An 18,834-nucleotide genomic window follows, 5' to 3' on the forward strand; every position below is an offset into this window, starting at 1 on the left:
CCTATCGTGGCGTCTTCACGGGGGGTGAGCGGTTCACTCTTCAGGCGGACGTTGCGAGGCAGCAAGAGAACCTACTGACAAGTTATCAGTCACTCCAATGGCGGGATGCATCCCCCTTTGACTTGGGAGTGCTCGGCGGCGGGGAGGAGGCGCACATGAACATTGCGCGGCAGGAGGAGACGCAGCAGCTCCGCATGCACCGGGAGTGAACCCACGCAGGGAGACAACGCGGACCCACCGTCACTTGCCTCATCCGTTTTTTGCTCACATTTACCCGCGTTTTGGATATTCTTTCATTTATTGACGAATCGAGCGCCAATTGACTTCGCAGCGAGGACAGGTTTGGTCAGCGAACTCCCGCCATGACGTCTCCGGCCAAATTCCGCAAGGACAAGGAGATTGTGGCCGAGTATGAAACTCAAGTGAAAGGTAAAACTTTTTTTGTTTTGTTATTGCAATGCAACGTTTTGTGTGTGTGCGTTAATTCGCCTTCATGCACGATTAACGTGAATATGAGAACAATCTTGATGATCGCCTTTTAAATGTTGTGCACAACAAAGACGTGGGGAAAAAAAGCACCCGAGCAGCTGCTGGTTGAAGGTGTCTGGCCGTAAAGCTGCTGTGTTTCGACCAGCAGAAGGCGGCTGTATCGACACGAACACAAGGCAGGGCGTTTTCTCTCCCCTCTTGTCTCCGGGCATGTCTGCGCTGCGTGCGCACGCATCGCAATCAAAGCGTGATTGTCGTACTCTTACTCAAGTGTGCATTGAGGCTGATTGGCGTCTTCGTGGATGCTCGTGTAGTCAGGCAGGCGCACGCTCGTCAGAATATCCACTCCACTGCACCACCATCCGGTCCCAGCAGGCACAAGACATCGATACAACGTCGATAATGCGTACTTGTCCTTTAAAACTGACATTTAAACAAAGTTGCAAAACATTTTTTTTAAAATTATGACAACGTTGATGTCTAACGTTGGATCCACCTTGTTGGTAGGGAAATGACCAAATTTCAAAGGCTGAAATCGACGCCGCAACCTGGCGTTGAATAAACGTCGTCAGAAACATGTTGTTTCAATGTCAAATTTATGTTGTAGAATATTGGTTGACATACGATCAAAATTCAATGGACAAATAAACGTTGTCAAAAACATGTTATTTTAACGTCATATTTATGTTGTGGGATATTGGTTGACATATGACTAGGGATGATACTCGAAACCGGTTTTCCCGGTTGTTTGATAAGAAAAGAACCGAGTCCTCGGACTCGAATCCCTTTTTGAGAACCGGTACCCGTTATCGAGACCACTATAGTAAAGGAAAAGAGTTGATTCTTTATTCGAATCCCGTCCCGACCAGAAATGCTCCGTGGGACATCACAAGAATTGACGTCATGCAGCTCAGTCATTAGGCGCAGATAGCGAAAGCAGGAAAACAATGGACGGGAAAAAGCGCTCCAAGGTGTAATAAAGTTCAAAACAAAAGCTATCGTCCATCGAATAAATTTACTGAGAGATTTTAGCAGGGTAAAACACATGACGGACACTTTTACGACCAACCGGAAACATAGCAACCAGGCTAGCAACGCACCTCCTTTACGGCAGCTGTCGCAACGTTCTTAAAACAACCGCAGCACATACATATATACAACATATCTCCCTTTTTTAACTTTTGTTTTTCTTTCCTTGTAAACAAAACAAAATCACACTGTAGATGTGTTGTCTGTCTAATTATAAATAATGCAGACGAGGCGTGTTGGCTGAGTTCTTGACGTTTACTTTCACAGTGTGGCAACATACAACACTTTTCAGGGCTACCGCGCATGCCCGTAACTCCCGTTGCATGCTGGGTAGTGTAGTTGTTATAGTCTCTTGCTCATAACATTTTTCCTCCTATGAAGAAATAATGTTAACTCAATAAAGTATTTTTTTTTTTTAGCTTTAACTTTTCATTTTTTTAGCATTGTAACCACATTTGCTAAGAACTTTTCTCTTCATAGAATTTTCTTTCAATAAAGAAATAAAGTGCAAAAATGTCAAAGCATCATAACAAACAGTTATGTCAAATAGCAGCAGAAGTGCACTTTTTGGAGAGCTATATTATTTTCAGTTTTGTGCCCAAGGGACTGATTTTATTTAACACTATATTATTATTTATACACCTGTAGTGATCACAGAGACAGGTTGTTTTTGTGTTACTGTATATATTTGTTTCTCTGAAAAATCCCACTTAATATACTTTGGGTAACAACAGTCAATATTTATTTTTTATTTTTTTTAGGTGGGTAACAGTCAATATTTATTTATTTATTAGATTTTATTTTTTTATTATATAATAAAAGTGAGCTTTTGTTAAACCAAATATTGTGTTTTTTTTTTCCATACACAACAACCTATCTGGACTCGATAAGAGAATCGATAAGGAATCGGTTCGATAAGAGGATTCGATAATAGGCTCGAACTCGATAATTCCTTATCAAACATCATCCCTACATATGACCAAAATTCAATGGTCAAACAAATGTTGTCAAAAACACGTTGTTTCAATGTTGTATTTGTGTTGTAGAATTTTGGTAGGGAAATGACCAAAATTCAATGATCAAATAAATGCCGTCAAAACATTTTATTTCAATGTCGTAGTTATGTTGTGGAATATGGGTCGAGGGATTAGAGCAAAATTCAATGGTCAAATAAACGTGGTCAGAAACACGTTTCAATGTTGAATTTGTGTTGTAGAATTTTGGTTTGGAAATGACCAAATTTCAATGGTCAAAATCGACGCCGCAACCTGGCGTTGAATAAACGTCGTCAGAAACATGTTGTTTCAACGTCGTATTTATGTTATAGAATATTGGTTGAGATACGACCAAAATTCAATGGTCAAATAGACGTTGTCAGAAACACGTTGTTTCAATGTTGAATTTGTGTTGTAGAATTTTGGTTTGGAAAAGACCAGATTTCAATGGTCGAAATCGACGCCGCAACCTGGCGTTGAATAAACGTCGTCAGAAACATGTTGTTTCAACGTCGTATTTATGTTATAGAATATTGGTTGAGATACGACCAAAATTCAACGGACAAATAAACGTAGTCAAACACATGTTGTTTCAACGGCGTATTTGACAGTATGTTGTGGAATTTTGGTTGCGATATACCCAAAATTCAATGGTCAAATAAACGAAGTGGAAAACACGTTTCAATGTTATATTTGTGTTGTAGAATTTTGGTTGGGAAAGGACTACATTTCAATGGTCAAAATCGACGTCACAACCTGACATTTAATGTACGTCGTCAAAAACATGTTTTAGTGTTGTATTGGTGTTGTAGAATATTGGTTGGGAAATTACCAAAATTCAATGATCAAATCAACGTCTTAAAACATGTTGTTTCAGCGTCGTATTTATGTTGTAGAATATTGGTTTGGAAATGACCAAAATTCAATGGTCAAATAAACGTTGTCACAAACACGCTGTCTCAATGTTGAATTTGTGTTGTAGAATTTTGGTTGGGAAATGTCCAAATTTCAATGGTCGAAATCGACACCGCAACCTGGCGTTGAATAAACGTTGTCAGAAACATGTTGTTTCAACGTCGTATTTATGTTGTACAATATTGGTTGAGATACGATCAAAATTCAATTAACAAAAAAACGTTGTCAAAAACATGTTATTTCAACATCGTATTTATGTTGTGGGATATTGGTTGAGATATGACCAAAATTCAATGGTCAAACAAATGTTGTCAAAAACACGTTGTTTCAATGTTGTATTTGTGTTGTCGAATTTTGGTTGAGAAATTACTACATTTCAATGGTCGAAATCTACGCCGCAACCTGGCCTTGAATAAATGTCGTCGGAAACATGTTGTTTCAACGTCGTATGTACAGTATGTTGTAGAATATTGGTTGAGATACGACCAAAATTCAATGGTCAAATAAACGTAGTTCAAAACACGTTGTTTCAATGTTGTATTTGTGTTGTAGAATTTTGGTTGGGAAATGACTAAATTTCAATGTTCAAAATCGACGTCACAACTTAACATTGAATACACGTCGTCAAAAACATGTTTGAACGTTGTATTTCTGTTGTAGAATACCTGACCAAGATTCAATGATCAAATAAACGTCGTCAAAACATTTTTATTTCAATGTCGGAGTTATGTTGTGGAATATGGGTTGAGCTATGACTAAAATTCAATGGTGAAACAATTGTCGTCAAAAACACGTTGTTTCAATGTTGTATTTGTGTTGTAGAATTTTGGTTGGGAAATGTTTACATTTCAATGGTCGAAATCGACGCCGCAACGTGACCTTGAATAAACGTCGTCAGAAACATGTTGTTTCAACGTCGTATGTATGTTGTAGAATATTGGTTGAGATACGACCAAAATTAAATGGTCAAATAAACGTAGTCAAAAACACGTTGTTTCAATGTTGTATTTGTGTTGCAGAATTTTGGTCGGGAAATGACCAAAATTCAATGGTCAAATTTATATAGTTAAAAAGATGTTCTTTCAACGCCATATGAGTGTTGTAGAATTTTGGTTGGGAAATGACTACATTTCAATGGTCAATTCGACGTCTTCAAAAACACATTGTTTCAATGTTGTATTTGTGTTGTAGAATTTTGGTTGGGAAATGACCAAATTTCAATGGTCGAAATCCACGTCACAACCCGGCGTTGAATAAACATCGTCAGAAACTTGTTGTTTCAACGTCATATTTATGTTGTAGAATATTGGTTGAGATACGACCAAAATTCAATGGTCAAATAAACGTTGTCAAAAACACGTTGTTTCAATGTTGTTTGTGTTGTAGAATTTTGGTTGGGAAATGACCAAATTTCAATGGTCGAAATCCACGTCACAACCCGGCGTTGAATAAATGTTGTCAGAAACTTGTTGTTTCAACATCATATTTATGTTGTAGAATATTGGTTGAGATATGACCAAAATTCAATAATCAAATCAACGTCGTAAAACATGTTGTTTCAACGTCGTATTTATGTGGGAGAATATTGGTTAGGAAATGACCAAAATTCAATAGTCAAATTAACATAGTTAAAAAACATGTTGTTTGAACGCCATATTTGTGTTGTAAAATTTGGTTGGGGAATGACCAAATTTCAATGGTCAAAATAGACGTCAGAACCCAACATTGAATAAACGTTGTCAAAAACATGTTTCAATGTTTTATTTGTGTTGTAGAATATTGGTTGGGAAATAACCTAAATTCAATGGTCAAATCAACGTCAGAACCCAACATTGAATAAACGTTGTCAAAAAGTATGTTGTTTCAACGTTGTATTTGTGTTGTAGAATATTGATTGGGAAATGACCAAAATTCTATGGTCAAATCAACGTTGTAAAAACATGTTGTTTCAATGTCATATTTATGTTGTAGAATATTGGTTTGGGAGAATTAACAAAATCCAATGGTCAAATTAACATAGTTAAAAACAAATTGTTTCAACGTCATTTTTGTGTTGTAGAATATTGGTTGAGAAATAACCTACATTCAATGGTCAAATCAACGTCAGAACCCAACATTGAATAAATGTTTTCCTTTATCTAGTATCGATAAACTCGATCGATTCTCTTTTTAAAGGTCTTGCATCGATATCCATCTTGCATCGATATCCAAACTTGCCGAGCACATATTCTTGAAATGTGGGAATATTAATGGATTTACCAATCAATTGTTGCACCCTTAGATAAAATATCAGCCAGTAGTGGTGCACACAACTGCAAATCGGTTTGAAAAGATAATACATGTTTGGAATGGTTGAGTTTTGCTCGCAGGATGATATTAGTTGGTCTTCTCAGTAAATATTGTGACAGCCATGCCAGTGAAATACAGTCCAACCAGCAAAAAGGAGACAAGGTGCAGTGCGGTGTGATGACAGGAAACACTAACATCTTTGAACAGAACCGCCTCTCTGGCACAGTCCGCTGTGCTTCGTGCGGCCGGAAGATACCCTTTCAGAAAGCCTCGTGTAGCAGGGCTGCTAAATGGCTACATGTGCTCCACCATTCTTACTCGCAGTCATGTTGCAGCAAACTGAAAAGCAACCGAAGGAATCCCGCTTTCCACAAATAAGACAGGCCGCCATACCGGCATGTGACCGCAGTGGAGCAATGTAGATCACATGGGGGCCTGGCCTGCATTGCAACTTTTTTTTCTTTTTCCTGGGGATTTGTACACATTTTGGGTCCACTCTGCACTTTGGGTAGAGCACAAGCAGCTGTTTCAATACGAAATGTGTATTTTGCAGATTTGTGCAAATTTTATGCTCAGTGTCTCGTTAGTGCATAGCCGAAAAGAAGCATATCATGTATTGTCTTGAATCAATATGCTTATTTCGGGGACAATAACCAACTAGATCAGTGTATTTCAACCTTTTTGGAGCCAAGGCACATTTTTTTCATTGAAAAAATGCGGAGGCACACCGCCAGCAGAAAACATAAAAAAATGAAACTCAGTAGCTGACATTGACAGTAAAAAGTCGTTCCGGCAATTGTTGGATATGAATTCAAACCATAACCAAACATTACTATAGCTCTTGTCTCAAAGTACTGTCACGACCTGTCACATCACGCCGTGACTTATTTTGAGTTTTTTGCTGTTTTCCTGTTTGTAGTGTTTTAGTTCTTGTCTTGCGCTCCAATTTTAGTGGCTTTTCCTGTTCTGTTGGTATTTTCCTGTAGCAGTTTCATGTCTTCCTTTGAGCGCTATTCCCCGCACCTGCTTTGTTTTAGCAATCAACAATGTTTCAGTTGTGCGGACGCTATCCTTGTCTGTGTGGACATTGTTGATTGTCATGTTATGTACGGATGTACTTTGTTGACGCCGTCTGCTCCACAGTAAGTCTTTGCTGTCGTCCAGCATTCTGTTTTTGTCTACTTTGCAGCCAGTTCAGTTGTAATTTTGTTTTGCATAGCCATCCCTAAGCTTCAATGTCTTTATTTAGGGGCACTCACCATTTGTTTATTTTGAGTTTAAGCATTAGATACGACGTTTACAAAGCAATTTGCTACTTGCTGCCACCTACTGATATAGAAGAGTATTACACGGTTACTCTGCCGAGCTCTCGACAGCACAGACACTCAACAACGGCACTTTATTTGCGGAATATAATTACGGGTTTGCATAAAATATTTTTTAACCCAAATAGGTGAAATTACATAATCTCCCGTGGCATGGTTGAAAAACACTGAACTAGATGAAGCAATTCCTGAAGGAATTTTGTGTGAATGCTCCAATGCTGAAGTTGAACTGAAGTCCTGGAATTTTTTTAGTATTGTTGAAGTAGAGCACACAATTCCCAAACAAACTGAATATTTTGAAGTTGGAGCAGTTTGAATCAGATGAAAAATGTGGGAGTTGTGGAACTTTGAACAATGTCCCATTGATTTCAATGAGAATTTCCCAAAAATTTGGGAATTTCGGGAAAAGCGGGAATTTTTGGGAAAATGGTAAAAAACTTCAATGGTCTGAATGAGTCGAAATGGTTTGTGTTGGGATTTTTCAAATCGGTCGAGAAATGTTGATGTAGTAACATTACGTAATTAGTAATTATTACGGAATTCCTGAAATTTTGGGAAAACTTGGAATTTTTCCAGTTAAAAAAACAACTTAGTTTTTTGTCCTGATTACGAGGAATGTTCTGACGGTGGAACGGTTGAAATACGTTGAAAATTGTGGAAGGAGTGGTCGCCAGAAAAGTGTGGAAATAGGCCTATGGAAAACCAGGACTTCTGGAAAATCCTGGAATATTTCTGAACTTGGAAAAAGGGTCATTTAAATTTCCAGTATGGTGGAATGTGTTGAAGGTTTGGAATGGTTTGAATTGGTTGAAAAATGTGGAAATGGTGAAAGTTTGAAAAATGGCCAATTCATTTTGAATGGGGAAAAATGTCCCGGAAAACCTGTAATTCTGGGAAATCTGGGAATTTTTGGAATTTGTCAAAGGAAAGCCAGCGATTCCAGAATAGGCTGAACAGTTTGAAGCTGGAACGGTTTGAATCGGGTGAAAAATGTGGAATGTAGAGTGCGCCAAAATCTGGAGAAGAAGAAGAAGAAGTTTAATAAATAGATTCATTTTGGTGCAGAAAACCATTTGTGTGAAGGCTTTGGAGCATTCACACAATAATAATTCACCCACGTGAGGTAAAGCCAGCTATCATGACCATAATAGCCTAGGTGCTTTACACCTAGGCTACACCCTGGGGCCGTATTTATCAAACTTCTTAGAATTACTCCTAAGCAGTCTGCTAAGAGTTGACTTAAGAGTAAAGAAATTCTTCGCTGAAAGCTGCACTTAAAAGTTAGTTATCAAGCGTCTTACTCACACTTTCAGCAAAGTGTAGGACTGAATCTTAAGTGTCACACTCAGAGCTGAATTACGACATTACTATGTGCCGTAAACGGAATTTTAGGTGACGTAATTTCTGTGTCCATAGAAATGACCAATCACGGAAGGGAATCCCTTGTCTAAGAATAAAGAAATATCTTAGAAATATTTAAGTGGACAATGGGAGTGTATATTTTGACAATAAACTACAAAATAATACAAAACAAACAAACAATATTGGCAATGAATCAAAAATAAATGTTTCCTTTTTGTTGCACCTTTCCTGCTTTCTGCTCCCAGACCGTAGTCGAAGAGCGCAGGGGAGACACTTCTCCAGGATGTATGCTCGGGGCAACACCCTTCACTTTCTCCACAGCGGACGACTTTAGGGTGAATGATGAGTCCGGCGATTAGTTGCAAATCTTGCTTTATTGATTGTTTGCACACAGCCAATCCAACACAAAACAAACTAGTCCCCGCCCGCACTCACGCTTACCGCTCCCTCTCTTCTCTCGCCCACACACTCACTGACGTCACTCACCTCACATGCTGTCACCTATTAAAGGGCCACACACACACATACGCTACTCTCATAACATTTTCTTTCCAATTCATTAATTAGGCAACTAATTTGAAACTGGTGTGGGTGGCTCTATATATACTAGCCCACTGCAGCCACATGCAGAAATCAACATGGAATCGAAAATTATTAAATCTTTGGCAAAAATAATACCCGCTCTGTCTAAACGATACCGTTTAATCAGCTGCTCGTCATCAAACAAAGCCAGGACATCCTTCCGCTCCCTGAACGTTCGCGCACGTCTCTCTCGCCTCATTGCTATCCCCTGCTGGAAACTCCTAACCACTTAGGACACCTCTGAAGGTCTCTTAAATATCGTGGAGAGTAGGAGTGATTCTTAGACTTAAGAAAGTTGATAAATAGCTTTTATTCTTAAGTTTGAGAGTAGGACTAAATTTCGCAAATTCTCAGGACTTAAGTGTAAAATGGCACTCTAAGACGCTTGATAAATACGGCCCAAGGTTGCTTGTAAAAGAAGACGGAAAAGTGATCACAGCGTCCTGTAACTGCATGGTTACAGGAAGTTTCGGTAGGTTTCGGCTATGTTGCCCACGTCGTTACAAGTACGCATGGTTTTCCCAGTTGTTATTATAATATAACTATAGATGTCAACATTGTGAATGTGCTGAATGATTTATTTATGATTCTTTATCAAAATATAACTATAGATGTCAACATTGTGTATGTGCTGAAAGATTCATTTATGATTGTTTATCAATATATAACTGTAGATGTCAACATTGTGTATGTGCTGAAAGATTAATTTGATTGTTTATCAAAATATAACTATATATGTCAACATTGTGTATGTGCTGAATTATTCATTTATGATTGTTTATCAAATATAACTATAGATGTCAACATTGTGTATGTGCTGAAAAATTTGTTTATGATTGTTTATCAAAATATAACTATAGATGTCAACATTGTGTATGTGCTGAAAGATTAATTTATGATTGTTTATCAAAATATAATCATAGATGTCAACATTGTGTGTGTGCTGAAATATTTATTTATGATTGTTTATCAATATATAACTATAGATGTCAACATTGTGTACGTGCTGAAAGATTGATTTATGATTGTTTATCAAAATATAACTATGGATGTCAACATTGTGTATGTGCTGATTGTTGTCTTTGGTAAAACGTAACTCTTTTAGGTTTTTCTCACATTTGATTTCTGTTCTTTAGACCCGCCGAGTTGGTGGTTTACGAAACACTCGTAGCAAAAAATGTGATTTTAAGAACTCCGAAACAAAATAAAATACAAATAAGATCAAGATACTTCTGAAATGGGAAATACTAAACGTTAAAAGTATATAACAAACTTTTCACGAAGTAATCACTGCAAACCCGTCATTTTTTCGTAAAATCTTGCACTCTTTCGCCCTCCTTGCTTACTTCTCAAGGAGCTCTGAATAAACTTATATCCTTTTTGCGATTTGAATGGTTTCAACAGCATAAAACAACGCAAGTATAGGGCATTTTTCTTTGAGAAAGGCTAAATGTAATCCAGAATGCCTAGACAAGATCCTCACATATTAATGAGTCAGGTGATTACAACCTATAGAGGAGAAAAAATAATTCCTGCTTGGACTTGAATTTAGAAAAGTACCAGGAAGCAGCATGATAGGAATTGTCTCAAATGTACAAACCCCAAAACCAGTGAAGTTGGCATGTTGTGTAAATGGTAAATAAAAACAGAATACAATGATTTGCAAATCATTTTCAACCTATATTCAATTGAATAGACTGCAAAGACAAGATACTTAACGTTCGAACTGGAAAACTAAATTTTTTGCAAATATTAGCTCATTTGGAATTTGATGCCTGCAACATGTTTAAAAAAAGATGGCACAAGTGGCAAAAAAGACTGAGAAAGTTAAGGAATGCTCATCAAACACTTATTTGGAACATCCCACAGGTAAACAGGCTAATTGGGAACAGGTGGGTGCCATGATTGGGTATAAAAGCAGCTTCCATGAAATGCTCAGTCATTCACAAACAAGGATGGGGCGAGGGTCACCACTTTGTGAACAAATGTGTGAGCAAATTGTTTGAGGATAACGTTTCTCAACTAGCTATTGCAAATAATTTATGGATTTCACCATCTACGGTCCGTAATATCATCAAAAGGGTCAGAGAATCTGGAGAAATCACTGCACGTAAGCGATGATATTACAGACCTTCGATCCCTCAAGCGGTACTGCATTGAAAACCGACATCATTGTGTAAAGAATATCGCCACATGGGCTCAGGAACACTTCAGAAAACCACTATCAGTATCTACAGTTCGTCGCTACATCTGTAAGTGCAAGTTAAAACTCTACTATGCAAAGCGAAAGCCATTCATCAACAACACCCAGAAACCTCTCTGGCTTCGCTGGGCCTGTGCTCATCTAAGATGGACTGATGCAAAGTGTAAAAGTGTTCTGTGGTCTGCGAGGCCACATTTCAAAATGTTTTTGGAAACTGTGGACGTTGTGTCCTCCGGACCAAAAAGGAAAATAACCATCCGCATTGTTCTAGGCGCAAAGTTCAAAAGCCAGCATCTGCGATGGTATGGGGGTGTATTAGTGCCCAAGGCATGGGTTACTTACACATCTGTGAAGGCACCATTAATGTTGAAAGGTACAAACAGGTTTTGGAGCAACATATGTTGCCATCCAAGCAACGTTATCATGGACGCCCCTGCTTATTTAAATGCCAAGCCACGTGTTACAGCAGCGTGGCTTTATAGTAAAAGAGTGTGGGTATTAGACTGGCCTGCCTGTAGTCCAGACTTGTCTCCCATTGAAAAGGTGTGGTGCATTATCCATCCATCCATTTTCTACCGCTTTGTCCCTTCGGTGTCGCGGGGGGTGCTGGAGCCTATCTCAGCTACAATCGGGCGGAAGGCGGGGTACACCCTGGACAAGTCGCCACCTCATCGCAGGGCCAACACAGATAGACAGACAACATTCACACTCACATTCACACACTATGGCCAATTTAGTGTTGCCAATCAACCTATCCCCAGGTGCATGTCTTTGGAGGTGGGAGGAAGCCGGAGTACCCGGAGGGAACCCACACAGTCACGGGGAGAACATGCAAACTCCAAACAGAAAGATCCCGATTCCGGGATTGAACTCACGACTAGTCAGGACCTTCGTATTGTGAGGCAGACGCACTAACCCCTCTTCCACCGTGCTGCCCGTGGTGCATTAGAAAGCCTAAAATACGACAACAGAGACCCCAGACTGTTGAACAACTTAAGCTGTACATCAAGCAAGAATGGAAAATAATTCCACTTAAAAAATTGGTCTCTTCAGTTCCCAAAGGTTTACTGAGTGTTGTTAAAAGGAAAGGCCATGTAACACAGTGGTAAAAATGCCCCTGTGCCAACTTTTTTGCAATGTGTTGCTGCCATTAAATTCTAAGTTAATGATTATTTGCAAAACAAATTAAGTTTCTCAGTTTGAACATTAAATATCTTGTCTTTGCAGTCTATTCAATTGAATATACTGTAAGTTGAAAAGGATTTGCAAATTATTGTATTTTGGTTTTATTTACGAATTACACAACGTGCCAACTTCACTGGTTTTGGGTTTTGTAGAAGAAGGTTATTTCACTGAGCGAACGACATTAAAAGATGATATTGCCATTATCTACTCCATTTGCTAGATTTGGTTGGTAACTAATGGTACAGTTGCATGGAAGACTTATTTTGACAACAAAAATCCAACATAGGTGGAAAGGGGACTTAGCTATTCCATGATATGCTCGAAAGACGCAGAGAGGCGTGCGGAAGAGAGAAGCATATATTGGCTCCAGCTCAAAAGATAAGATGGGTCATCACCTTTCCTGTCACACAGGCTTCTCATGTTCCCTTCCTGGCTTCTTCGCACTATTTTAAAAAGGTCACCTTTTGCCCTTCTTGTTGTATTCCGGTGTTACTCTAAAGTAGGAGGAGATCAAGTCAGCTTGAGGCACTATAGAAAACATCTGTCCCGTCACATCTGACATTCTAAAAGGCAGACTCCACCAAACAGATCCAGGAATGCGTTCCAGCTCACGGTCACCTGCTTTATCCATTAACTCTTTGGACAGTCAAGTCCCCGTAGAGCGGGCGTCACGCACAGCCACCTGTGTAAAGGCTTTCTGTCAGGCCTACGTTGTGAGAACTGTCTCCTGTGGAGTTCTTGTTTGTCCATCGACCGGCCCTGTCAGTCACTTCAGAGCTCCCAGGTGAGCGTCTGTGCTTGGTTTACCCACTCATGGACTGACTAGATGAGAGGGTAAACGTGTGCATGACTTGCTTGGGGTGTTTTTTGGGCTGTCTCCAGAAGGTGCAACATTCTTCCAAAGACAAACACACAGTTTGTAATTAACATGCAATCTGTTAATACAGACTATCCAATTGTCTGCTTCCTTTCTATACGTGAAAACACACCTCTGCCTCAGTGGCCTAGTGGTTAGAGTGTCCGCCCTGAGATCGGTAGGTTGTGAGTTCAAACCCCGGCAGAGTCATACCAAAGGCTCGTAGTCGTGTTTGACCACATTCATGAGAAATGGCGTTCACTTGACGTGAACGTACTCGTTTCTGTCGCCACACAGACTCCAATCTACAAATGGCATCCCTGGAGGTGCAAGTATCCAATCGCATTATTGGATACTGTATATGCACCACATTATTCTTCTTCTGTTTCTTCTCCACCTGCTATTGAAAGCAAAGTGCTGTGAGACCCGATGTCTGCAAACTACCCATGAACCCATCTACTTCAACCAATGACGACCAGGGTTCAGGTCTCAGATACCGAACCGTTCTCTTCTTGCTTCTCAGATGGCAAACGGCCGCGGTTTAACATTCCAAAAACACAAACTTCTCATAGCGTTGAACTTGACATGGTCATGAAATATACAGTACAGGCCAAACTTTTGGACACACCTTCTCCTCATTCAATACGTTTTCTTTTTTTTCATGACTATTTACATTGTAGATTGTCACTGAAGGCATCAAAACTATGAATTAACACATGTGGAGTTATGTACTTAACCTGCTCAGTGGCCTTGTGGTTAGAGTGTCCGCCCTGAGAACTGATTGGTCATCAGTTCAAACCCCGAGTCATACCAAAGATTATTGTTCATAGTTAATAATTTAAATCCCACTTTCTTTATTTTCATGTACATTTTGGGTGTCCCATTCAGTAAAAAACTGTAAAATTCCATTTCGTTATTCTGTTTTTACAACTATATTGGACATTGTGACTTTTGGTATTAGTGTTTCTGAAACAAAGGGACCCAAACACTAGGGGTGTAACGGTACACAAAAATTTTGGTTCGGTACATACCTCGGTTTAGAGGTCACGGTTCGGTTCATTTTCGGTACAGTAAGAAAACAACAAAATAAAAGTTTTTTTGGTTATTTATTTACCAAATTTGTAAACAATGGCTTGATCTTTTTAACTTTGGGAACAATATAATAATTCTGCCCACGTTAATCCACATTAAACTGCCTCAAGTTGTTGATCAGATTAAATAAAATGACAAAATCTTCTACATATAAAAAGTGCAATATTAAACAGTTTCAAGTCAACTCATCATGCTTAATTTATTACAGCATTTGGGAAGCCTGTAGTTGATTTTTATTATGTAAATGTTATATTTTTATCAACATGTGATAGCAGAGACCCTGAAATTCAAAACTAGGCTGCTCCATTACTAATGATTAATGTAACTATAGCTGAAAAAAACCCCAATAGCAATAGGAGAGACTATTCATCCCTGAACACCATGGAGTTCATGTAGGCTTAATGATGTAGTTACATTATTATATCAACTATCAGAGACAGAAACTCTTCATTTAACATTATGTCCTTTTTTGCTGCTTCAACACAGCTCAATCAACACAGAAAAAGGTAAAGTGAAATAACAGACAGACAGGGCTTTGCTGTCCGTAACACACACACACACACACACACGCACACACCGCAAAATGAGCTAACGTTACGCTAAAAGCTAGTAGCCTTCACCTCAAGCCAGGATTGCGAGCGAGCTGAGCTGTCGTTGGTTTCTAGAAGGTCAACGGGCTCATAGTGATGTTACTACTAGTTGACTGGGAGGTGTTTATTATAATTTGGGGAGAGTCCGCTGCCCGATGCTTACCTGCTAAACACCTATCTGCTAACCCCACCGCAGAAGCACTGACTACATGCGCTCTGAATACGCACTGCTGATTGGCTGTTACCGCTCTGTGTGTAACCAATCAGATGGTTGTGTGAGTGGCACAATGCTGGGTGCCGTATAGAGTACTGACAGAGACAGAGGCAGAAGAAGCGGAGCAGCTTGTTAAGACTTTAGCTCAGGCGGCTACTTAATATGTTTGTGTGGAAACTCGTTCGGTACCCCTCCGAACCGAACCGAAACCCCCGTACCGAAACGGTTCAATACAAATACACGTACCATTACACCCCTACCAAACACACATACTGTACAGCAGATTTTTACAGCTTAATGTGTATATATCATTTATACACACATACACATTTGCCCCCCAGACACATTTTTTTCTCTCAATGTGGCCCCCGAGTCAAAATATTTGGCCAGCTCTGTTTTAGGGTATTAATGCGGAAGGGCACTCCAAATATCCCTAAAATGTTTTTTTCTTATTATTTGGTGATCAAATCTATCATATAGCTCTTGCCTAGTTAATATTATATTTAAGACCAGATATTTGTCAATTTACAGTTGTGCTCAGAATATTGCATACAATCATCTTGGCCATGAATGTCTTAATCATTTAGGGTATTCAGTGATATACTTGAACCATACTTTTTCCAAAAAGCAACAACTTCAATGATTTTGAATAAGAATTTTCTCTTTGACTCTCAACTCAGGGTCACAATTACACATGCAAACTAGGGATGCAGCGATTCACATTTTTTCACTTCCAACCCAATACCTGATTTTGTATATCTGCCAATATCGAATATATTTCAATTCTAATCCTATTATAATTATGTTGATTTTATATATAGCTGCCGTGATTAGTCAACGTAAAGGCCTACAGTAGTTAGTTATTTTTATATTGTTTTACTGTTGACAGCCTATTTATTTTGGGTTGCCCAGCTGACAGCTAGCTAGCGCCGTTAACTAAACTATGCCCACAGCCACTTCTAAGTCACTAATCCTCTGCCTCCACTGCGGAAAATAAACGACATTCCTTTCATATATCATTATCATTATCACTGGAAGTTTAGCTAAACATGAGCAAGAGAGAGCAGGAGAAGACCAGCCATGCTAACAGCTAAGCTAGCTTGAATGCATAGCAGCAAAGCAGAAGAATATGTGCTTTGTACCCGTTAACAGAAGTATAGCTAGAACCATGTTAGAGCAGAGATAATCAATAGAGGGGGGGGGGGGTTACCCACATATGCGGTCCTCTCCAAGGTTTCTCATAGTCATTCACCGACGTCCCACTGGGGTGAGTTTTTCCTTGCCCGTATGTGGGCTCTGTACCGAGGATGTCGTTGTGGCTTGTACAGCCCTTTGAGACACTTGTGATTTAGGGCTATATAAATAAACATTGATTGATTGATTGATAATCAGCTATGAACAGTAAATAAATATGGTAAAGTATTGAAAAGGTGCTTTAAGACATGACGAGCTAGCTAGCGGCTAACATCCATCCGCAGACGGCAGGGTTTTAGCTACTTCTAAATCAGTAATCCTCCCCTCCATGGCAAAAAATAAAGCGCGTTTCTTACAAGTATCATCCCTGCAGGACGAGGAATAGCTAAACGGGCGGTATATCTCGGATGGTAGAGTGGTCGTGCCAGCAACTTGAGGGTTCCAGGTTCGATCCCCGCTTCCGCCATCCTAGTCACTGCCGTTGTGTCCTTGGGCAAGACACTTTACCCACCTGCTCCCAGTGCCACCCACACTGGTTTAAATGTAACTTAGATATTGGCTTTCAGTATGTAAAAGCGCTGTGAGTCACTAGAGAAAAGCGCTATATAAATATAATTCACTTCACTTCACTAAACATGCTGCACTACACACCGTAGGAGGATACAATAGCTGACCGGTGTCACCGCTTACAAAAGATAGCGCTCCCGAATGTAAACAAACGCCACGGGTATATCTACACCTGACATCCACTGTATGATACCAAGTACAATAGCGCATATAATCGAGACTACTATGATTATGTTGATATTTTTTATCGTCACAAAATCTTTTTTGCTTTTTTAAAAATTCATATTATGTTTATAAACTCAGGAAATACGTCCCTGGACACATGAGGACTTTGAATATGACCAATGTATGATCCTGTAACTACTTGGTATCGGATCAACACCTAAATTTGTGGTATCATCCAAAACCAATGTAAAGTATCAAACAACAGAAGAATAAGTGATTATTACATTTTAACAGAAGTGTAGATAGAACATGTTGAAACGGAAAATAACCAGATGTTAACAGTAAATTAACAAGTGGATTAATAATCCATTTTTACAGCTTGTCCCTCATAATGTTGATAAAATAATAGAATATAAATGCCACAATATGTTACTGCATACGTCAGCAGACTAATTAGGAGCCTTTGTTTGTTTACTTACTACTAAAAGACAAGTTGTCTATTATGTTCACTATTTTATTTAAGGACAAAATTGTACCGGTACTAACATATTGGTATCGGGACAAAACTAGTCTCATTAGAGATTGTGCATGGACACTAGGACTTCACACGTAGATGGAAAAACACAAAAAAACTAATATTTGAGAAGTCAGACTTATTAAATGCATGGAAATGTAGTGAGTGAAGAAAAGTGTGAAGACACACCTCAATCTTTTTTTGTTGCCGCGGATTCATGATAGTGAACATACGAGACAACTTGTCTTTTATTAGTAAGTAAACAAACAAAGGCTCCTAATTAGTCTGCTGACGTATGCAGTAACATATTGTGTACGTTATATTATATTATTGAGTCAGAATTATAAACGACAAGCTGTAAAAATTGGTTATTAATCTACTTGTTAATTTACTGTTAATATCTGCTTAATTTCTGTTTTAACATGTTCTATCTACACTTCTGTTAAAATGTAATAATCACTTATTCTTCTCTTGTTTGATACTTTGGATTCAAATGTAGGCATCGATCCGATACCAAGTAGTTACAGGGTCATACATTGGTCATAATTTAAGTTCTCATGTGTCCAGGGACGTATTTCCTGAGTTTATGAATATAATATGATTTTTTTTTTTAAAAGAAAAAAGGTTTTGTGACAATAAAAAATATTGATGTAATCAATCAATCAACTAGAAAAGCTCTTGTAATTGGTATCATTACAGTGGATGCCAGGTGTAGATCCACCCATGGCGTTTGTTTACATTGTGACGCCTGTTAGCTACGATGTGTAGTGAAGCATGTTTAGCTATTCTTCATCCTACAGGGATGATACTTGTAAGAAATGTACTTTATTTGTCGCCATGGAGGTGAGGATTAGTGATTTAGAAGTAGCTAAAACACTACCGATTGTGGATGGACATTAACCGCTAGCTAGCTAGCCATGTTTTAAAGCACCTCTTCCTGAGGGTGTTTCAGTGTTTTAGCTTCACCTTTATCGTTAGTTTTTAAACCAAAATGTCTACACACTGTGTCTGCTTGTAAGTACTACGTGATTGTGCGCTGCCGAACATGCTCCTCTGCTCGTAAAACCAGCAATTTCACCATGTGATGACGATGCGCCGTCATGCCTGTAAAAAAAAATATATATATATATATGGCGAACCGGTGCTTTTCAAACAGAGTATAGTACCATTTTGGATTCATTAGTACCGCGATACTATACTAGTACCGGTATACCGTACAACCGTAGTTCCAACACAGATGCACATGGTTGTACACAGAGTTAGGGAAT

At 38.9% G+C, this 18,834-nt stretch overlaps 1 protein-coding gene across 3 annotated transcripts in view; it reads left to right on the top strand.

Moving 5' to 3' along the window:
* The window catches only part of srgap2 (SLIT-ROBO Rho GTPase activating protein 2), a 246,448-nt gene continuing 227,614 nt past the window's right edge, over positions 1 to 18,834 (top strand). Inside the window, exon 1 of one of the 3 annotated variants that reach the window (XM_062054845.1) lies at positions 1 to 429. In XM_062054845.1, the coding sequence (XP_061910829.1) occupies positions 363 to 429 (67 nt within the window). In that variant the 5' untranslated portion in view covers positions 1 to 362. The remainder of the gene's footprint in view (positions 430 to 18,834) is intronic. The other 2 variants (XM_062054860.1, XM_062054852.1) reach the window with 2 other exon arrangements.

The sequence above is a fragment of the Entelurus aequoreus genome, linkage group LG01 (assembly GCF_033978785.1).
Source record: "Entelurus aequoreus isolate RoL-2023_Sb linkage group LG01, RoL_Eaeq_v1.1, whole genome shotgun sequence".
Taxonomy (NCBI): Eukaryota; Metazoa; Chordata; class Actinopteri; order Syngnathiformes; family Syngnathidae; genus Entelurus; species Entelurus aequoreus.